The sequence below is a fragment of the Eublepharis macularius genome, chromosome 5 (genome assembly GCF_028583425.1).
Source record: "Eublepharis macularius isolate TG4126 chromosome 5, MPM_Emac_v1.0, whole genome shotgun sequence".
NCBI lineage: Eukaryota > Metazoa > Chordata > Lepidosauria > Squamata > Eublepharidae > Eublepharis > Eublepharis macularius.
In genome coordinates this window covers 16,790,758-16,814,604 of record NC_072794.1, presented here as the reverse complement: position 1 = coordinate 16,814,604, position 23,847 = coordinate 16,790,758, and the positions used below count along the sequence as shown (strand labels likewise).

General features: G+C 44.2%; 1 protein-coding gene across 1 annotated transcript in view; it reads right to left on the bottom strand.

The window, feature by feature from the left end:
* The window catches only part of LOC129330252 (ceramide synthase 4-like), a 131,094-nt gene extending 109,570 nt beyond the window's left edge, over positions 1 to 21,524 (bottom strand). Inside the window, exon 1 of the mRNA XM_054980289.1 lies at positions 21,388 to 21,524. Within this exon, the coding sequence (XP_054836264.1) occupies positions 21,388 to 21,524 (137 nt within the window). The remainder of the gene's footprint in view (positions 1 to 21,387) is intronic.
* Between the last annotated feature and the right edge of the window lie 2,323 nt (positions 21,525 to 23,847).

Sequence of the window (23,847 nt, the reverse complement as noted above, 5' to 3'; positions counted from 1 at the left end):
TGGAGTTTGTTCCCGTGTTTGGGAAGCCACTTTGAGATAAGAAGAAAGGCTGGATATAAAATATTTTAATAAATAAAATAAAATACCTGAGTGCTCCAGAAAAACTAACAGTAGAAATTCGGGGAAGGGGGCATGGCTTTGATAGTGAGCCATGCAGAAGCCATTATCTGTTGCTCCTATGTCTCTCACTCTTAAAATAACTTTAACTTATTAATTTGAAACAAATCAGTCTTGGATAATGCCATCCAAGGCTTCAAAGGCTAAACAGAAACTAAAGAATATCAGGGGAGCTTCTTCATTAGAGGACTTTTTTGCTTCAGCAGAAGCAGCCAGCACCTCCCTAGACTCATTGAGCCATGAAGATATAAACAATGTAGGCTCACTCTTAATGACAACATTCTTATTAGAAACCTTGGAGAAACAGCATCAAGAATTAAAACAAGATATGATGGACGTGATAACCCCTTAGTTCATCGTATGGATGAAGTGGAGACTCAGCATAAGCAAACTGTTAAAAAAGCAGAAGAAGCTTTGAAGAAAGCTGTCAGCTTGGGGGGAAAGATTGGAATAACTTCTCAAGATGGCTGGTCCAGAGAAAAAATCATGATACTGGATTTTCGTTTAAGAGATAAAAATGTAAAATTTCATGGGTTTTCATCAAAAGCTGAAGCAGCAGCAGAGCTCGCGATTTTTATGGCGTCCCAGTTAGCTACTTTGCTAAAACTGGAGGAGGGGGTGATGCCTTTAATTGTGAGAGCCTACTGAGTTGGTAAAACGACAAATATTTCTGAGGCACCCTCCTGGTCTCCCTTCAGAAATGCTCAAGATTCGTAGAAACTTAAAACCCATCATATCTAAACTGCAGGCAGCTAGGGTTAAATATCGAACTCTTTCACATTGCAGGTTAATATCACTATTTCCAAGCACTCACCCCCCTTCGCTTCGGTTTCTGCTTTGCACCGTTGAGTTTTGCACTGTGAGTTGCTGGTTCGATTTTGCGGCCAGTGTTGCGTTTTTATACTGTTATCACACATAGGTTCTGTCGCGCTTTGTAGGCATTCTGTGTGTCTCGTCATTTCTTTTTGTTTTAAGTTTGAGCATGCATTGTTACGCTGTGATGTTAGATCATCTTTGGAATGTCAAGTCTTGCCCCTAATTATGTGCCCCCTTATGTCAGTGGAATGGTATTTGCTCCTAAAGAATCACCCTGGGTTGCAGACAGTTTGTTAATTTCTCTTAATGCAGCTGTAGGTTCCCTCACTGCTACAAGACCTTGGTGTGGCTCATTGTGCCTGTCCTAAAGCCTTTTTTGTGTGATAATGTCAGCCATAAGAACAGTGATGCTGTCGTACATGCAGGTCATCCTTGTCCAGTTGCAGACAGCCATCAGCATCTGTGACAACTTCTGGCTCAAGGTTATGAAAAGAAGGCAACGTTCATCTTTACTTGCCATGAGTACCATCCACCAGTCTCTGAGAACAAAGAGCTCATGCAGCTTGAGATCACGTTGGATTGCTCTGGCTGAAATTCCTGCTGTCCATCACTACTGGGTCTACCTGCGAAGCACCAACTGGTGGGACAACTTTGTTACAGAAATATGGGATGACCAGCTATAGACTGAGAACTTTAGGATGTCCAGGGAAACCTTCATGGAGCTGGTCTTGTCCATCGGTCATCGTCTGACCAGGCGAAACACCAAACTTCATCGTGCAATCTCTGTGGAGAAGAGACTGGCCATTGCACTCTGGTACCTAGCAAATTGCTACAGCTACAGAGGGTGATTAATCAGTTCGGTGTTGGGCTTCGACAGTTGCCAGGATAGTGTTGGAGGTCTGCTTCACCTTGGAGACTGAACTGCTGCACAAAGTGGTCTGCCTTGGAACAGACATAGTGGAGGTACAATTTTTGCTATTTACCAGGAAGTAAAGTATCTTATACTGCTGTGCACTGCTGAAATGGCATAACCTACCACATCGGTTTTTAAAAATGTGACATAAATCAGTGCTGTAACATCATTTCCCCACTTATTCACATCAGATACAACGTTTCATCATAGCGGCGCAACTGTTGGTGGTCTCAGAGGGGGAGCCTGCTATTAACACATATGTAATCTATTGTTTTTGCACAGATCATGGATAGGTTCGAGAAACTGGGCTTCCTTCACTGCATCAGTGCCATGGATGGCACTCATATCCGCATCTGTCACCACAAGGGCAGGGGGCATGAGTTCATCAACCGCAAGAAATGTAACTCTATCCTGATTCAGGGAACAGTGGACCACACAGGCCATTTCATTGATGTGGAGGTTGGCTGGAGTGGCATAAATCATGATGCGTTTGTTTTTGCTAATTCTGTACTATGCACAGCAATGGATGCAGGGTTGTTTGTGCCAGGTAACCCCTGTATGATAATTGATGTGGTCACAGTGCCACCCATTATTATATCTGACACTGCCTACCCCATGAGATTGTGGCTCATGAAGCCTTATAATAGAACTGTAACCGTGGCTGGGAGAAACTTGGAAAGATGTTTGTCTAGATTGAGGACAGTGGTGGAACATGCTTTTGGAAGACTGAAATCACATTGGAGGTGTCTTCAGACATGCCTACTCTTGGCAGAAGAAAATGTCACATGCATTGCAATTGCTTGCCTGATCCTGCACAATAACTGTGAGCGAAAGGGCCACACTTTCTCGGAAGATACCGATGCCGTTGTGCTGGTGGAGGTGACTGAAGGAGCACTAGATCTGCCCGTGGGAGACAGGCACCACTTGGAAGAGGGGAAGCGGGTTTGTGATGCTCTGTGCAGATATACGTATAGAAATTCATTTGACAGTTATTGAAAAATAAATTGATTTGATCACTTCTCATGCAATATTTATGCTTCAAATCAGTAGTGGCACTGAAATGTCTACTGCAGTGTTTTTTTGTAGCAATTAAAAAGTGTTTTTCCTTAAGGCCTATTGCAAAGGCAGGACACCCCTTCATTTGCGGCTGATTGTATTAAAATTGCAGAGTCAGGTGATGGGTGAAGACCTTTAAAATGAGACTTTAAAATGAGACTTGAATGGCTTGTTATTAAAAATTACTTGTCCTAGGACACACATCTGTACTCCGGTGTGGGTGTGGGGGGAGTCCAACCATGCACTCCAGATTAGACTTCCCTGTACCTCTCCTTCCTACCAACCAGCAATTATCACCTGCCCTTGTTCAGTTCAGGAGGTAATTTTGATTCTTGGGGTGAAGAGCTGTGCCTCTGTTCAAGCACGACAGCATATAATTATCATTGCTTGGACTTGAGAACTGACAGAAACTAACAATTGTCGTATCCTGCCTCATCTGTCTTCCCCAAGCACTTGCAATTATCTTTGCGTTGTCAGACAGGGGTTAACCTACTTGGGATAGAAGGTAGGGAAGTTACATAGTTGCAGTTTAGTTTTCTAGCATTGAAAGGCTGTCAAAGTTAAAAGTTCCATTCCATAGGAAAAGATGAGGGGCAAGGCATATATAGTCAGCACTGTTACAATTAAACAGTCATTCTCGGCAATTGCCTTGTTAGTTGGTTGTACTGGAATTCCTGAATAAAACCATTTACCGAATCTGTCTCTGCCTGGACTGATCAGGGCAAATAAATTGAGAAGATCCATTGAACAGGAACTGACATTTTGCCAAGAACTATCTTCCTTCTCCGGCAGCTTAAATCCAGATTTGGTAGCCAATGCCCTGGTGCAGGATGACCCAAAAACCCTATTAGGATGGATCCAACTAGCTTGCTAGATTGAGAATAGGGAGCAGGTGGTGAAGTTGCTGCATCTTCAACATCAGGCAGAACACCAAAAGAGCATTGGGGGAGGATGACTGAGAGATCTAAGGAGGCGATGGAACAGCCCCTCCCTCTGGATGAGAAGGATCAAAGGATGAGCAAGGGGTTGTGCCTACAATGTGGGGAAGGCAGCCATTTCATAGCTGAGTGCCCCAAGAAGAGAAGGGTGCATCTAGAACAAAGATGGAAGCAGAAGAGAACTCAGGAGAGATGGCCTAAACCCAGACCTTGTAAGGCTGAGAAGATGGAAACGGCAGGGGTGGCTGCTTGAGCGCACGGGGACACTGAGTCATATAGTGGGGGGGTCATCCTCAACTGATGAAGGAGACACCAAGCAACTTGCAGGAAATGATGGAGACCTGCCATAAAGGACACCAGTTGGCAGGATGTGGAGTTTCAGGTGTCAACAAAGGTGAGACAGAAAGGAGCTTTATTCCTCCTGGTCATCACCCTGCTGAATCTAAGGCGGGGGACCAATATCCGAGTTAGGGCATTGATTGACTCAAGGTGTACTAGGGATTTGATTGCCCCCTCGATAGTGACTGGATTAGGGCTAAATGTACTCCAACTGCCAGAACCATTCGTGTTTGAGCAAATGGATGGTACAGTCATGAAGGGAACCACCCCGGGGTTTGAAACTGAACTGGTTCCAATAGGGATGGGGCACCATTAGGAGGACAGGAATTTCATGGTCAGCCCAGCCACAAAGTTCCCACTTGTGTTAGGGGTGAGATGGCTGTACGATCATGACCTGTATGTCATGTGGAAAGCAGGTGAGCTGGATTTCCACTCAAAACATTGTCATAAACATACATGGAACAACCAATGGGGGTCCCAACCCCCTCCTCTCACCGAAACTGCATGTTTAACAATGGAAGAGAGAGATAAGATTCCTCCAGAATATCGGGACCTGAGTAAAGTGTTCAAAGAAGGAGAGGCGGACAAACTGCCACCTCATCAGTCAACTGATTGCGCAATCGAACATCCCAGGCAAAAGCTACCAAAATGGAAACTGTATTCCATGAGTTTATGGGAGAGGGAGGAGTTACACAAGTTCATAGGAAAAAAAAAACCCTTGCTTTGACATGACTGCAGCAGCAAGACTTTTGTATGCGCAGAAATGGAAGACACAAGAAATACCAACTGCAGAAGACTGGATTTATAAATTGCTATACATGGCAGAAATGGATAAAATGACAAGGAAACTTAAAGACAATAAGACCTAGGACAATATATTGTTGATTGGGGGAAATTGAAACAATTTTTGGAAAAAAAAGTGGGATGTAAAAGGAGAACTGTGGCAGTTTGAAATTTTTTTAAAAAACAACATTGCAATGAGAAGAGAGAAGGGATCTTACCATTTAGGGGGAATGTAATTATAATCTAAGCTAATATAATATTTAAGGGAATTTTACATTGAATATATGAGATAATGAGAAGGGGTAAATAGATATCTCAATGAGATATACTATATATGATATATAACATAAAATAATGGGTTAGTGGATCAGACTTTACATTATAACATATTATGTGGTTATGCTATATGGTGTTGTGTGCTGTGCTACATTGGTGGCATAGCATACAATATATATATATTACTATAATATATACTATATTGATAGTGTATTTGATGGAGTATATGCCTAAAAGAAAAGAAATAGAATAAGTTTAAAGTAAGAGATAGTGCGATCCCTGCTATATATTATACTATATTGTTATGTTATATTGATATGAGATATACTATATTGATAGTATGTTTGATAGAGTTTATGTAAAAGAATAAGAATGTGCTTAGAGTAAGAGATATTACGATTCAAAGTTGGTAGGAAAATATAAATGAAATAGATTTAAGTAACAAGAAGGGTTAAGGGTTGGAAAGCTGTTGGAAGTCAATAGGGAGGGGGGAGGGAAAGGGTGGGGGACAGAGTAAGGGGGGAAATGGGATTATATGTGTTAAATTTGGAAAATTTTCTTTTGTTTTTCCACTCACCAATAAAATTTTATTTAAAAAAAAAAAACCTTGCTAGGGGTTTCATCCACCCAGCGAAATCTGCCCACGCTGCACTAGTATTATTCAGGGAAAAAAAGGATGAGGGGTTGAGTTTGTGTACTGATTATTGGGGAATTAATGCAGTCTCCATGTCCGATGCCTACCCCCTCCCACTCATTAGGGATATCTTGGGGGTAGTAGCCAAGGAAAGATATTCACAAAACTAGACTTATGTGATGCGTATTTCAGGGTATGGATAAAAAAGGGTAACGAATGGAAAATGGCCTTTGACCCCACTGGGCCAATTCGAGTACAGAGTAATGCCATTTGGTCTACAAGGGGCCCCAGGAGTGTTCATGAACCTACTTAACAACACTCTGCACCAGTATTAGTACAAAGGTGTGGTAGTCTATTTTGATGATATCCTGGTGTACACGCAGGACCTTGCTTCCCATGTGAAGTTGGTAAGAGAAGTGTTAAGAACCCTGCTTCAGCACTGGTTATTTGCCATCTGCATCTGAAGAAGAGAACTGTGATTCTCTTAAGGTTATGCTACAGTAAAGTTGGCTAGTCTTAAAGGTGCTACTGGAATCTTTTCTATATTGGTTATTTGCCAAGCTCTCTAACTGCAAATTCCACAGGAAAGAACTGGACTTCCTAGGCTATCAGGTTTCCCACAAAGATTTGGGAATGGATCTGGCAAAAGTTGAAGCAGTATTAGGGTGAGAAGCCCCCCGAACTAGGAAACAATTGCAATCCTTCTTAGGATTCACGAATATTTATAGACCCTTTATTAGAAATTCTGCCCAAGTTGCATTACTGCTCACTGACTTACTAAAAACCAAAGGGAAAGGCCTGAACGGAACTAAACCAAGCACAAAGTTAGTATGGTCTGGGGAATGCCAGAGACCATTTATGGAGTTAAAATCTAGGTTTACCTCTGAGCCAGTGTTGCAGCACCCAAATGAATCTCATATGTTTGTAATACAGGTAGATGCAAGTGATGTGCCTATGGAAGGAGTTCTGTTACAAGAAGGAGGAAACAGGAAGATGCAACCCTGTGCTTACATATCAAAAAAAAATTCAGAAGCAGAGTGGCACTGTGTGGTCTGGGATAAGGAGGCAGTCACTGTTAAACTGGCTTTAGGCACATGGAGACATGGGTTGAAAGGGGCCAGTGTACCTTTCAAGGTATGGACGGACCACAGGAACCTGGAAGCCTTGAGAAAGCCGCGCAGACTGGGAGGAAAACAGCTAAGATGGGCAGAGTTTTTCTCCTGATTTAATTTTACCCTTAAACACTTCCTGGGGAAGTCAAATTTTTTGGCAGACACCCTGTCTCGCCTCCCACAGCGTCCCAGCCAGAGAGAGGAGGAGGTAGACACAATGTTTTCCCCCACCCAATCGGAAGGGGCAGCAGTTACGAGGAGCCAAACTAAAAAGGGGACTTCCCTGCTGCCTTCCCTCTTCATGGATTGGGAAGAGAGGATGAAGAGAGAAGTAAAAAAAAGAACCAGGGGAGGGATTACCAGAGCAATTAGAAAAAAGGATAAATGGATGTTGTTATCAAAAGGGGAAGATGTATATCCCACTGGGACTGAAAGGAGAAGTATTAAAAACTTGCCATGATAGTAAGGTTGCAGGCTATTTTGGCTACCTCAAAACATTGAATCTAACCCAAAGGCAGTTCTGGTGGCCCAAAATGAGAAAGGATGTGTCCCAATATATGGCCAACTGTCAAGTCTTCTTAATGGGAAAATCAAGAGGGGGAAAAACCACCATGATTGTTACAAATGATGGAGAATCCCCCTCGACCTTGGTCTGTAGTATCAATGGATTTTATCATGATCTTCCTCCGAGTAAAGGAAATACATTGATCTGGGTAGTGGTAGACCTGTTCTCTAAACAGGCCCATTTTGTCCTTGTGCCAAGCTACCCACAGCCAAGAAACTAGTCAGTCTGTTCATGTTGCACGTAGTGAGGCTTCACTCTTTTCTCTTTTTTTTTTTTGTAAAAATTTTTATTGGATTAGACACCTATAGAATTTATTACAATCATTCCCTTAAATTTTCCAATTCTAACCCCCTCCCTTTCCCCCCCTTTTGTTGACTTCCAACAGTTTTCCAACCCCTTGTCTATTCTCCCTCTACTCATTTCAAACTTATTGTACTTATTATAATATACTTTCAAACTCTTCTAAGCTTATCTATGGTAACATAGTGCTATCTCTATTTTCTTCCCAAATGGGTAAAAATATGACAATCTTAACTTATCTTTTTCAATAATAATAATAATAATCATTTTGGTATTCTGTACTCTATCTTACTCTTTCTAAGTACTTCAAAATGGGACAAACAATTTGTCCCTCTTTATGCATAACTTCAAATACTTCTATAAACATTGCATACATTTATTATAAATCAATCAATTTGACTTATACTCTATATGATACTCTTTACTTTCTTTTACATGTCTTGTCCTTTTTGATTAACTAATTTCTCCATTATAGAACTATCCAACAAACAATTCATGTACACATTCAGCAAAAGTCTATCAATTAGACCTATATTATGTATGCTAATGTATATTTATTCTCCATTGTACAGTTATCTGCTGACATAAAAAAAAATAATAATTAAATTCTATCCTTATAATCCTTATGATAGTAACACTATTGATACCCAACTATTCATACTAATCAAATAAAATAATTGCTTAGAATTTTTTCACTTTACTCTCTCCCCCCGGTATAGTCACTCCCCTCTCCTTTTGTTATATTTCAGTAATTATCAAACTGCCACAGTCCTCCCACCTCCCATTTTTTCACCAAATATCGTTTCAGCCTCTCCCAGTCCGTGTTAAACTGTCCCGGGTCAAGGTCTCTCAATTTTCTTGTCATTTTATCCATCTCTGCCATGTACAGCAATTTGTAAATCCAGTCCTCAATAGTTGGCACTTCTTGTACTTTCCATTTCTGCGCATATAAGAGTCTAGCTGCTGCTGTCATGTAGAATAACAATGTCCTGTGTTGTGCTGGAATATCTTCCATTCCCAAGTTCAGTAGCAGGAGTTCTGGGTTCTTATTAACTTGAAATTGTAAAATCTCACTCATTACTCTTATTATTTCCCCCCAGTACTGCCTAGCTACCTCACAAGTCCACCACATGTGATACAAAGATCCTTCATGCTTTTTACATTTCCAGCATTTATTAGACGTATTCAAATTCCCTAGCGCAGTTTTCTTTGGTGTCAAATACCAACGGTAAATCATTTTGTAGAGATTCTCTTTGATACTGGTGCATGTCGTAGTCTTCAATGTATTTTTCCACAAATATTCCCACGCCTCCATTGTTATTTCTTTATTAAAGTTTATAGCCCACTTCACCATTTGCACTTTAACTACTTCATCTTCTGTATACCATTTTAACAGTACTTTGTATATCTTAGAGATTTCCTTTTTTTCTTCTTGTAGAATTGCTTTCTCTAAATCTGAGTTCTCCATTCTTATCCCTCCCTTCACACAGTCCGAGTAATAAAGATCTCTAACTTGTCTATATTGAAACCAGTCATAATTTGGAGACAACTCTTGTTGCGTCCTTATTCTTATTTTAGAAAGTTCTATTCGCGTTGTCTCCTTGTACGTTAAGCACTGTTGTTCATTATCAACCGTTCTCGGATCTGTTACTTCATATGGAACCACCCAGGAGGGGATTCCTTCTTGCAGGTAGTCTTTGTACTTCTTCCAAGTTGAGAAGAGGCTTCTCCGAATGTAATGGTGCAAAAACATAGAATCTGCTTTTACTTTATCGTACCATAAGTATGCATGCCATCCAAATAATTTTTTATATCCCTCTAAGGCCAGCAGTTTGCGATTTTTCAGCTTCATCCAATCTTTCAACCATACCAAACAAATTGCATCGTAATAAAGTCTCAAATTGGGCAATTGCATTCCACCTCTTTCCTTTGCATCCTGTAATACTTTCATTTTCACTCGAGGCTTCCTGCCTGCCCACACAAACTCCGATATTTTCCTCTGCCATTTGTCAAACTGCTTAGAGTCCCTAATGATTGGTATTGTCTGTAACAGAAACATCACTCTTGGCAACACATTCATCTTAACTACTGCAATTCTTCCCAACCATGACAAGTTCAATCTATTCCATTTAATCAAATCCTGCTCTATTTGAGTCCATAATTTCTCATAATTATTCTTGAATAGATCTATATTTTTGCAGTCAGTTCAACTCCCAGATATTTCACCTTATTTGTTACTTCACAGTCTATTAGTTCCATCAATTGCTGCTGTTTTAACTTGTCAATATTTTTGCATAATATCTTTGATTTCTTTTTGTTTACATAAAAACCTGCCAAGTCTCCAAATTCTTTAATTTTTTCTATTACCTTAGGCATGTTTTCAATTGGATCTTCCACAATTAACATTATATCATCTGCAAATGCTCTGACCTTGTAGGAAAAGTCTTTTATCTTTATTCCACGGATTGCATTGTCTTCTCGAATCTGTATCATTAAAATTTCCAAAACCAAAATAAACAACAGTGGAGACAACGGGCAACCTTGTCTAGTACCTTTGCCGATAGTCAGTTTTTTAGTCAACTCGTCATTCACCACAATTGCTGCACTCTGGTCTCTGTAAATTTCTTTCACTGCTCTTATGAATCTTTCTCCCATTTGTAGCTGTTCCATAGTGGCAAACATAAAGTCCCAGTTCAAATTGTCAAATGCTTTTTCAGCATCTACAAAGAAGAAACCAACCTCCTTATCACAACGCCTATCGTAGTATTCAATAGCATTTATAACTGTCCTTAGATTGTCTCTAATTTGTCTGTTTGGTAAAAAACCTGCTTGTTCTTCCCCAATAACTTAGGATAGCCATCCCTTTAGTCTCTCTGCCAAGACCTTCGCAAAGATCTTGTAGTCATTGTTAAGTAAGGAGATAGGTCTATAGTTTTTAACATTAGTCAAGTCCTGTCCTTCTTTAGGGATCAATGATATATTAGCTTCACTCCAGGTATCTGGAATTCTTTGATCTCTCAGAACACCATTGATCACTTCTTTTAATAGTGATGCCAGCTCATTGACCATTGTAAAAATTTGTAAAATTTAGCTGTAAGTCCGTCAGGTCCCGGCGCCTTCCCCAAATGGCTTCACTCTTTTCTCGATAAAGTAATTTCGGATAGAGGCCCACAGTTTATTGCTAAATTTTCAAAGCAGTTAATGGAAGTGACCAGCATCACCCACGGGATTTCATTGGGATAACATCCAGAAACCTATGGGCAGACTGAAAGAGTCAATCAGGTGTTGGAACAATTTCTAAGATGCTATATAAACTATCAGCAGGATAATTGGACAGAATATTTAGCTTTCGCTTTATAACAACAGCATTCACAGCTCTACAGGAGCATCACCTTTCAAGATCACCCAAGGGTTTGAGGGCAAGGTGATACTGTTTATTAGAAACACTCCTCCAGAGAAAGGAGGAGAGGAAAAAACCAAACTCCACAACTGGTGGAGGGGAATTGTAGAACAGTGGGACCTAATTTCACAAACCTTGAGAAAAGTAAAAGAGGACTACAAGGCCCAAGCAGACAGTAAACGCTCACCTCAATGGGACTTAAAAATAGGAGGATGGGTATTTTTATCTAAAAAGAACTTACAGGGAGAATGGTCTACTAAAAAATTAAGTTGGAAGTTCATAGGCCCATTTGAAATAATAGAAGTCATTAATGGAGTAACAGTAAAATTAAATCTGACAAAGAATGTAAAGAGTGTCCACCCTGTTTTCCATTGCAGCCTCCTAAAAAGGGCACCAGTTTCCTAGGAACATAACTTGCACTTTTCAAGGAACTGCAGGTGTCTGCAGTTGAGGGGCCCAGAGCAGCTCTCTGCTCCTTCAACAGCAGCTCTGTCACAGCACTCAAAGCAGTAACTGCCTTGTTAATACTATCCATGCTCTGACTTATTGTCTCAGAGAATGCCCTTCTGTCTTCCCTTGCCTCTTCCTGCCTTCTAATTTCTGCCTCCATTAAAGCTTTTCTCCAGCTACTCGCAGAGTCTGCCTTCTCCCTACGCTACATCTTGCTCCCTCTTTCCTCCCTCTCAGCCTGACCTAGTATCTTTTCTGTAACATTGGTCAGCACTGCCACTCTTCTAGTTCTTCTTTGTGCATTCTCCAGACGTGCTGCAGGCAAGAGCTGTGCGGCTGGGATTGGTGTCCCGACGATAGGACGAGTACTTCCAGATCTTATTGGAAGTAAAAGAAATGCTAGAGGCAGAACATCTGGGGAGGGTTGATGCATTTCTGACACTTGATTATCACCTGTCTCTTACCATCCTCCTTCTCTTCTTCCACAACTGCAGGCTCACCCTCAATCTGAGTCAAATCTGGATCTAAATGAAAAAGGGGGGAAGCCATGGAAAATTTAATCCAGTGGAAGCAACTCAAATCCTGGAGAATGGCAGACAAAGCAAGATAATTTTGGACAGTGAAAACATGCCCCTCTGTCCCTTGATGGTAGAAACAGTGCACTCATCCAACACTTGAACTGACATGTTAATAGACTTCATGAGAAGTCTTTGTTTTACCCAGAAGTCTTTGTTTTACCTATTTCCACAATAGAAATATGAGGGCACTTTACTTTCTGCACAGACTCCTCCTGCATCTGGTTGTTCATCAGAGTTATGAACATCTGTTGAGTAACCTGAGGTGAAAATGAAGATTTGGAGCTAGAGAACAACTGTCAGTTAGATCAAGTCTCCATTAGTGATTGCATTTCGATAGTATTAGAGAATCATTAGTAGTGCATTTCAAATGAAAACTCTTGACTGTATTAGGAGCCAAGGTTCTTTCTAGGTTTGCTCCACTGAGGGACCATGGTGTTGCAAGGACAAAGTGTGATTTTAGTGATGCAGAAACTTTCTTACACAAAGATAGGCATTACTGACTGCATATTGTGAGAAGATTTCACAAGGAATCGCCTACAGCTGGGCACACACAAACGATATACAGTGTTTCCTGGAACTCCCCCTTCCCTCCATACAAAAGCATAGGAGGGATACAAATCTAACCCCCTCCCCCCCCAACAGTTTATTTTCTGTCATATTCCGCATTTGTTTGATGGCACTGCATGAGTTTTCTAGGAAGAACTTCCCTGAACTGTTAGGTGTTGAACTCTGGATCCCCTGGAGATCAAGAATGATCTTCTGGTGACTAAAGTGTTCCTCGGATCCATCGCATGTTGCTTGGTCCTCTGTCTTCTGAAGGGTGGTGGTCCTCAGGGAGACACTTCTAGCCACTCTTTGCAGCTTGATGCTTGTATCCCCCCCCAACAAAATTCTATGCAGCCGTGCATAGTGGGGACAACCAGAGCATTGCTAGACCTTGCGTTGTGTGTTACCACCTGCTTATATACTTGTCTTAGAGTTTTGGACTTCATTCGGCATTCTACCACTGAATGATGATGGCCTCTCGCTGCCATCTATTCAGAAATTCTCTCAAAGACATCAGTGTTGCCATGAGATACTCTGAGTGCTTCCTGCACCTTCTCCTCAGCCCAGAGCTCCAGCAGATCAAGTGTTTCCTTCTCCCTCCATGAAACCCCTGTCCCACTAGGTCTTGTGTGGCCATTTTTGCACCCCTAAAAAGCACATTTGTAAATGGCGCCCAGATGTGTTCAACAAAGGTTGGTGATGCCCAGCCCAATTTCAGAGAACAAATGGTCTTAGAATGCAATGTGACCTTGCAGTGGGTGGCAACAGGTGAAGCCATGCTTATTGTTTACTCTCCCCAATGTTGCTGATAGCCATGTTTAAAGACTTGTCCGGGGTCTGAGTCCCAGCCCCCAGACTTGCCAGAAGGGAACAGTGGGAGGCAACTGGGAGGCAGTGGCCCTGTCACCCCAGCCAGCAACCAGGTCCAGAATCTGTCTATTCCAGGGGGAAGGGGCAAAAGGCCAAAGCCTCAGAGGGCTGGAGGCAGCAGGGAGAGACCAGCTAGTCCCACCCTCCAGGGGGAGGAGAGGGAGCTAAGCAGGCCAGAGGAAAAGGGCCAAGGCAGGGGGAATAGGGACCCAGCAGCAGCCCAAACAGAGCCCTTACCAGCCAAGGAGGAGAAGCAGCCACTACAGCCCAGAGCCACACCCTGGCTAGAGGACAACAGCCTGGCTCAGGAGTTGCTAGGAGCCAAGTCCCTCCAGGTGGAGCTGCCACAGGCATTCTGGGGGAGGAGATGGGTAGCCCCGCCCAGCATCAACAAGCAGGCAGCCCAGAAGCTGGCCAGGGCAATTCCTCGCGAGCAAGGCCAGGGGAGCTCAGCAGCACAGAAGCCGGCTGGGGCAGCTCCTTGTGAGCAATGCCAGGCAAGCTCAGCAGCTCAAAGGCCTACTGGGGCAGCTCCTCGTGAGCAAGGCCAAGGAGACCTCAGCTAGGGATGGCTCGCATTCAACCCCACCCTGCCAGCAAGGCAAGGAAGCCTAGAAGGGGTTAATGATAGGAGGGAAGCACCTGAGGGAAGGCACAGCTGGGCCAAGTCAGGAGAGGGAACAAGCCTGGAAGGAGGTTGGGGCGGAGAAAGGAAACCCTATAAAGGGGGGCTAGGAAGAGCTCTGAGGTGGTTGGTGTGAGTAAGGAGTGATGGTGTGGAGTGAGAGCAGTGCGAGAGTGGAGGCTTGGAGGAGAGTTCTGGGAGGAGGAGATGATGGAGGATGCAGAGGGTAAGCAGGCCAGGTTGAGCAGGCCAGCGAGTGGACTGAGAGGGAGTCTGGGTGATGTATACCACCCCTCCTTCCACAGAGCAGGGTCCTGCAGCATCCCTGGTGCCCCTTTGATGTCAGGGCTGGCCCAGCTGGCACCCTGCCCAGCGGTGGCAGTGACAAGCCCTGACAAGACTCACATGTGGAAATGTGAAATATAAGCCTAAACAAACAACTATTGAAAAGTGTCATTTCCATTGCCATGCCAACACATGTTCACTGCCGCTAAAATCACAAGGCACTCCATTCATAAGTAGTGGCATGGTTGCAGCATTGTTTAAAACCATTTTATAAGGTCATAGTTCCTTCTTCCCGTGGATCCATCGAGAATGCATTAAAAAGTGTAAGTCACTGTGCATGTTCAGAAACAAAGGAATACTGTTCATGTGTTTGGAAAATGAAAGGAATTAAAAAATTTAAAAAAGGTGTTCGTGGAGGGAATGGGCAGGCAGATAATGCCGGGATAGAGGATCAGCATTGTTCTTCTATCCGGTGATCATCTATCTGACCATGTATCTTGTGGCGTTCCAGATAGATCTATGGGAAGATGAGCAATGGACTGGCGAGGAAACCTTCCTGCTACACCACAAAAGGGAATTGAGGAAACTGGGTGTTACTCAATGTGCTTGTTATTAGCATTGTTGAGCAGGAAACAGGAGTAGGAAGCACAGTAAAAAACTAGAAAGGACAACTGTGGAGGCATCTCAAAAGGGGGAACGATATAACATCCAAACCCAAAAAAGTACCAATGCTGAAGCATTGCTTAAGCATTGGTACTTTTTTGCAAACAAAAAAAAGTTGGTTTAATGAGAAAGGAGCCGTTGTTGGAGGCTCCTGGTATCATAACAGTTGACAGCATGGTTTGCTGGAAAGTAGGTTTGCTGGTTGGCTGGAAAGTAGGTGTCAATTTCAACAACAGATCAAAAAAATTACCTTTAAACGGTGCACCATATTTAAACAAAATTAAAAGCGGTTGCGGAAATCAGAGTTATCCGATACGCTCATTAAAAGATAAAATGTTAGCTGGTTAGCTAGAGGTATCGCAGCAGTGGGGACTATTATCCATCCATACTCCAAAATAAAAAGTGCTAATGTGTAATCCTTACACAAACAGAAAAAAAGAGGAAAAGCGGTTGGGGTGTGGAGAAAGTTGTTGAGGCTCCTGATATCAGTGCGATCAGTGGCGTGGTTTGCTGGAAAGTGGGTGTTAATTTCAAAAACAGTAGGAGTTACGCTTAAACGTTGCAGTGTATCTCTGAGCAGAAAAAAAAAGGAAAGCGGATAGGTTCCGATACGCTTGTTTTGGGCATCACTTTCTATTTCAACCAATCATGAAAGAGGCAGAGGAGAGGGGGGAGAAATTTGAGATATTCCTTCCATACTAAAATTAATCAGGATGAGCCCGACTAGATGGCTGATTGTAAATTAAAGTCAAGATATATGGGCAGGGGAGGAAATCAGACAAAGCTCGCAGTGGCATCCCATGACTGCCTCTGTAGTGTGAAACTTACAGTAAAATGGGACGCAAACCAGGAGCTGAGACAATTTAATAACCGAGTGTGAAAGACTTCATCGTTGGCTACGCTCTGGCAAAATGTTTGTGGAGTATAACCAAGCTCAATATATTGCATATGACCATGCTTCTGGAGCAGCTCTACTATCTGCACTGGGACTGTCTACTTTAGAGCAAGTGGGAACTAGAGCTGATAAAAGAAAGACTGACAGTGAAATCCTAAGCAGAGTTAAACCAGTCTAAGCCCACTGACTACATTGAGCTTAGACTGGAATAACTCTGCTTAGGATTTCACTGTGAATCACCATTGACTTCAGCTAAAAGCAACAAATGTTTTGTTACTGAAGAAGCAGAAGATGGAGAAATAGAAATAGAGGAACTCTAATTTCTAAACTCTGAAAAGTCTAGGAATATTTCAGTTAGTAAGTTGAATATGTAACAATCTTGAATTTTTAGTATGCAAGAAGCTGGGGGATATGGGTAGCAATTAGGTCTGTGCCCCCACATCACAGGTCTATGGGTAGGGCAGAATCTTTTTCTTTCTTTCTTTCTTTCTTTCTTTCTTTCTTTCTTTCTTTCTTTCTTTCTTTCTTTCTTTCTTTCTTTCTTTCTTTCTTTCTTTCTTTCTTTCTTTCTTTCTTCTCTCTCTCTCTCTCTCTCTCTCTCTCTCTCTCTCTCGGTCTTCTTTCCCAGCCCATCACTTGGGCTTCACTAGACCTGCTCAGTTTTTTCGAGTCTCTGTACATATACCTGTCTGATAATTAGTTGTATTATATGATTTAATACAAGAAGATAGAAGATCTCAAAGAACCTGAGAAGTTAGAGATTGTTGATTGCACCATAGCATTTCAAAATGATCATGTTGTAAAGTTAAGTAAGGGAAAAAGAAGAACATAGCTTAAATATAGGACCAGCAATGACACTGTGCTTTCACTATCTAATGTTAACTTCAAGTTAGGTTGTATGTGTATTGTAGATTCTCCATAAGGACTTGAAATAATATACTTCAAATGTATTTTTGTTTGGTTCTGAGATAATATACCAAACAAGTGGAGCCCAAGCTCAAGGAAGTACAAATAGAAGTTGAAATTATACACCTTCCGTATATATGAATCTTTATAAATTAAAGTCCTTAATAGGAATGATTCAATGTATCAAATATTTATGTACAAAAGTCCCCGACAGGAAATTCATGTGAAACTTCCTGTGTGCAAGTCATATTTTTACATCATATTTCGTTTTTATATCAAGAATGCCCAAACTCGGAGCCTATACATTCAATGCTCAATTCAGTTTGTAGACGCCGTATGTTCCCCAATGTATGGAGAGAACTCCGGTGTTAATTCCAGACAGCTGGAAACGAGCTCCACCGGCCTCATGTAATTCCGCTCGTTTCGAGGAATCTTCTTCCAGCCAATATCTCTACAATAAATCTATAATAAACCACAGTAATTTTTACTCCTAGACATTTCTCTTACAAACAAACTCGATCATAAAGATACAAACTTACAATCCTCTGCCATCAAGAGTATTCAAACTTCCGTCTCTAAATTTGTCAATATCGGTGGGGTAAGGTGTTTCCCATTAGGATCGCTTATATACTACTCCTTTTATCCGAATCCGTATTCATTAAAGACAACCATACCTCTATTTCCTTGTTACATCAATACTACAATTTCTTCATTTTACCACTTCGTACAATAAATAAATAAATAACATCATGGATCTAAAATATTTGATAGTATAAATATCATCTTTTTAAAATACATTATATCAAAAATACAATTCATAAGTATATGGAAAAATATGTGTCTATATCCAGATGAATTTTATTGCACAAGAGGAGAAATAGCCAACCCTTCAGGCTGAGAAATCAATTTCATTGTTCAGACCATTTGGAGTCAAGGTTTGCAATCTGAAAATCCATCTAGCTTCAGCCTGCAATAAAGCCTTGTTGGTATTACCTGTTTGTTTAATCACTTCCAATACTGAAAACTTTAGTTCTTTCTCATTTTTAGGGTGATGTTCAAAATGTAGAGTCAGAGGTGCTTCCCTACTTAAGGTGTTGATGAATTTAGAGACTGGAACATACGGCGTCTACAAACTGAATTGAGCATTGAATGTATAGGCTCCGAGTTTGGGCATTCTTGATGTAAAAACGGAATATGATGTAAAAATATGTCTTGTACACAGGAAGTTTCACATGAATTTCCTGTCGGGGATTTTTGTACATAAATATTTGATACATTGAATCATTCCTATTAAGGACTTTAATTTATAAAGATTCATATATACAGAAGGTGTATAATTTCAGCTTCTATTTGTACTTCCTTGAGCTTGGGCTCCACTTGTTTGGTGCTTTATTAGGAAGTTTCCCTCCATTGTGTCTGAAATAATATACTTCAAATGCATTTCTGTTTGGTTCTGTATTGTAATTAATTAGTTGCATATGGTTCTTCAATAAAACTTTATTTTTTTAAAAACCCCATAAAAATTCAAATAAGTATAGGGTTATTTCCTTCTCTGAGGCCTTAGGGCATTAGGTGCTTTAAGGCCTGAGATACTAAAGGGATAGCAGTGTTAATTAAAGAAAAAAATGTGGGGGAAAGTATAAAGAGAACACATGAAACGCTATGCTATGGGGTTGTTAGCTAATGAAAACCTAATATTCTCTTGATTGCCCCACTGTGGTTTTTTCTCTGACCTCCAAACTGAACACAGTTCAGTATATGCAACAAAATCAAAGGCAGAATTTTGTCCAGATAAGATTGAATGGATGGACAAATTGTATGAATACTGGTCAATGGCTAAATTAACTTCTTATCTTCATAATAGACCAGTCCAAGGATTTCAAGATGGAAAGCTGTTTTTGCTTATATAGTTGGAAGTTAAGAAAAACTAAGAATAATTGCCACCCTAGTTGGAATAAAGAGCCAGACACCGTGTTGGAACTAAGGGCCACTTTATTAACTATACATATTAACATTAACACACACAGCGGCAAGGGCCTAAAGCGGTACAGGTCAGGCCACGGGGTCCCCCTGGACCACCGCCCTGACCTGTCTGGGTGAGCCCCGAAGCCCTGGGTGTGACCCATCCCTAGGATGGCCCGGACCCAGCCGGCCAGGCAACGTGGTCACCCCCTTCTCAAGCTCCTAACACCTCAGCCGTATAGCAGTGAGGTAAGGACTCGCAAGCTGGGGTTTCCAAAAGCAGCCTGCCCCTGCAACTGGCAGCCGTCAAAGCAGTACCAGCCCTTCAGGCAGGCCCCTCTTCCCACTAAAGGGGAAGCGCCAAGGGTGCTCACCGGCCCGCACCCTAACTACCCAAAACCTGCCAGGACAAACTAACTGGCACCACCCTACAGCCAAATTCCTCAATCCCCCATACCGGTGCAAGGTAGGCGAAAAAACCCCTCTCCACTTTGCCAATTCAGGAGGGGAGGAAAAAATTCCTACCTGACTCTGACACAGCAGCCGGCTAATCCTGCACCAATACTGGGAGAGGAGGGTGGGCCAAGCGACGAGCCGCAACTGAAGCTGGGCCGGGCAGAGCACGTTCTTCCCTCTCGCTCTGCCCCGCCCAGCAGTCTAGTCCCAGGAAGGAGGGAGGAGCCGGTACTGCCTCAATCCTTCCAGGGAGGCAATAACGGCACCCGGCTAACCGGCCCACAGCCTGCCGGGTAAGTGCCGAATTGCCACCCTAGTTGGAATAAAGAGCCAGACACCGTGTTGGAACTAAGGGCCACTTTATTAACTATACATATTAACATTAACACACACAGCGGCAAGGGCCTAAAGCGGTACAGGTCAGGCCACGGGGTCCCCCTGGACCACCGCCCTGACCTGTCTGGGTGAGCCCTGAAGCCCCGGGTGCAACCCATCCCTAGGATGGCACGGACCTGGCTGGCCAGGCAACGTGGACACCCCCTTCTCAAGCTCCTAACACCTCAGCCGTATAGCAGTGAGGTAAGGACTTGCAAGCTGGGGTTTCCAAAGGCAGCCTGCCCCTGCAACTGGCAGCCGTCAAAGCAGTACCAGCCCTTCAGGCAGGCCCCTCTTCCCAATAAAGTGGAAGCGCCAAGGGTGCTCACCGGCCCGCACCCTAACTACCCAAAACTTGCCAACGCCAAGGTCAAGCCTCTGCTTAGGCCTTGGCGCCCCACTGATAATCTAGGGCCAGCTGTAGCCCTTGCCGCAAGTCGTCCAAAAATATTTGGTTGCCCACTTCCGAAAGGTGCACCCCATCGCCCCTGTAGAGGCCCGGCACCTTGGCCCTTATCCTAGGATGAGGCAAATACACCCCTAACCCTCCTTCCAGAGCCTTCTGAATGGCACGATTGGCCTTCATCCTTGCTCTCTCGATGGCTTGTCGGCATCCAGCTTCCCTCCAAACCAAACGAGGGACCATTGCTGACCATATAATCAGCACCCCCGGCCACCTCTCAGCGATAAGGCGCAAATCAGCCTGCGCCTGGGCAGACAACGCCCTACCCTGGAGTATCCCCAGGTCATTGCCGCCCAAATGAGCAACTAGGATATGGGGGGGCTCACACCCCAATCCAAACAGCAAGGGCAAGAGACCTGACCACCTGAGGCCACGGCGACCCTGCCACTCCAACACAGCCTTCTCGCTCAATCCAAGCTGCGACCCCACAGAAGTCCGTCTTGCTTGATGGGCTGCCCAAAAAACAAAACTGTGGCCGCAGATCAGGATCCGTTGCCTGGCACCGCGCGCTCCGGAACCTAAGAAACAATCAGTTAACAGTGTTCTAAACATGCGAAAGAGGACGTACATATGAACGGAAAGCAGCCGATTTCCACCTACCCACCTGCTGTATCATCTGCCCAGTAAACCCCATGGCTGCCGCGGTGGATGCAGCCCCAATTCTAAACGAGTGGGTGCCAAAATTCACCCCTTTCAAACCCAGTTTATTCAGGGCTCACTTTGTCACCGCCCAAAACTGAAAACACGTAAGCGGGGCACCGCTCTGGTGAGAGAAAAGCAGGCCCTCACCATCCCCCCTCAACTTCCAATACCTGCTCAATGCCTTAACTGGGCACAACTCCGCATTAGCACAGGGACCCAGCCTCACAACAGCCCCCTTTCCCTGTTGGTCTGTTTTAGACCAACGAATCAAAAGGGTAACGGCTTCCCCTTCAAACGTCAAGTCTCTGGCCATCAATGCACGACCCGAGGAATCCCTTCCTGACTGCACAACTAGCTCACTGACCCGAAGGGCCCCAAAAAAGGCGGTTAGAGCGGCCGCATGGAAAAGTATCACTTCATACCGCGACGTACACACCTCCTTCCATGCCCCCTTCAACCCCTTTAGGACTGCCGGGGAAATGGGCTCCCGTGAATCCACACCTCTGGGGCATTCCCTGGCCCAGCCTTCTAGCATCTTCCTCACCCGGAAGTCGGCCATGGCCTCAGGCAACCCCTGGGCTTTGCTAATAAACGCTAGCGCTGCCAGCTGCCCCCTGATGGATCACACCGCCAACCCTTTGCCTCGTTGCCAGATACAAAATCGCAGTAAATGCTCCACCGGTACCGGCCAGCTATGGGCCAAACCTTCAACCGACCTAAACTCCCGTAACTGGCCTACCGCTCGCTGATAAGCTCTCCGTGTGCTGGGTGCAATGGCTGCTTGAATAGCCCGACATACTTCGGTCTCCCAAGCTGCCACAGCTCCGGTGGCATCCGAGCCGGGAGCCGATCGGCCTCCAGAGCGAGGCTCCAAAAACACTCCATCTGTAGGCGAGACAAGGTGTCCGCCTTACCGTTATCCACCCCAGAAACATGCCTGGACCTGAACAAAATATTCCTCTGGAGGCACACCAGAGTGAATTCCCTCACCAACCGCATCACCATGGGGGACTTGGACGTTAAGGCATTAACCACCTGAACTACTGCCTGGTTATCACACCAAAATAGTACTGTGTGATTAGCCAGTTCCTGCCTCCATAGGTGCACCGCGACCAACAGCGGGAAGAACTCCAAAAAGGTAAGGTCCCTCACTAAGGTAGATGTCCGCCAATCCTGCGGCCACTGTTCTGCACACCAATGATTCCGGAAATAAACTCCAAAACCAGTGGATCCAGATGCGTCCGACGTCACCTGCAGTTCCGCCTCAAGCAAGAGAACCTCTCGCCAAAGAGAAACCCCGTTGAATTCTGCTAAAAAGGTGTCCCACACTGCTAAATCTGCACGCATACCCACTGAAACCCGCAACCTATGATGAGGTGCACGCAAACCCACCATAGCATCGCATAAGCGACGCAAAACGGCTCTACCAGGAGCGATAGCCTTACAAGCGAAATTAAGGTAACCCACCAGCTGCTGTAGCTCCACCAGGGATACCTTATGCTGAGAGCGCATCTTAATCACCCTGGATCTAAGCTCTGCCACCTTATCTGCCGGTAACCTAAAAGACTGTTGGACGGTGTCCAATTCTATCCCCAAGAAAGTCAGCACCTGAGAAGGCCCCTCTGTCTTCTCATGCGCCAACGGCACACCCAACTCCTCCGCTAAGGCCAAGAAAGTGGCCATTAGCCGAGCGCACTGTCCTGACCCCGCCGGCCCAGCGAACAAAAAATCATCCAAATAATGAGCCGTATCACGAGAGGCGGCCCTACGCCGCACCTCCCATTCAAGGAAAGAACTAAAACGCTCGAAGGCCGCACACGAAATGGAGCAGCCCATTGGCAATGCTCTATCCATGTAAAATTCCCCATCAAAGGCAAAGCCAAGGAGCTCAAAATCATTGGGGTGCACCGGCAGAAGACGAAAGGCCGACTTAATGTCGCATTTCGCCATCTCAGCGCCCACCCCGCACCTACGGACCACCCTGGCTGCTTGGTCAAAAGTGGTATACCGGACCGAGCATAACTGCTCAGGAATGGCATCATTCACCGATTCCCCTCTAGGGAATGACAGGTGATGAATCAAGCGAAATTCCCCTTTTGCCTTCTTAGGCACAACCCCCAGAGGAGATACTCTGAAGTTGGGGGTCGGGGGGGCAGGAAATGGCCCCAACACTCGGCCCTCCGCACACTCCTTCTCAATCTTTTTCCGAACTATGTCCTCTTTCCCCAAAACCGAACGTAAATTATCAGACATAAAAGGTGCCCTGGCACCCTGAAATGGAATTCTAAATCCGTCCTGAAACCCGTGAAACAAATAAGCTGCGTCCTCCTGCCTGGGGTAATCTTGCAAAAGCAGCCTAAGGACCCTCAACCTTACCGGGCTGGGGCCCTTTACCAGGGGGGTGTTGACCCCCTGCACCGCCACCTCCTGGCTTCTTCCCACCCCACCCCGGCTTACCCCTGGGGCATGAATTATATGGGTGGGAACCTCCACAAGAGGGACACTCATGTCTAAACCGGCAAGGCTTCCACATACAGGAACCCTTGTACGCAAACTCCCAACACAGGAGCCGGGGTTGAACCGGCTGACCCGCGGCAACGCGGGAGCTTGGGGCCTGCGAAGACCGATGCACGACATGCCCACTGTCTGACCTATCAAACACGTTCGGTTTGGCCAGGGACATAACCTGTAGCCACAATTCCTGATGAACCCGATCCCAAGGAATGTTAGGGTTCATGGCAGCCCGCATACGGAACTCCTCATCGTACTGCATCCATGCAGCACCTGAGAAGCCCGTATACCCCTTGAATATAATATCCAAGTACTGAAATAGGTGGATAGCCCGGCTCGGTTGAGCCCTGGCAATGACCCCCGCATAGATT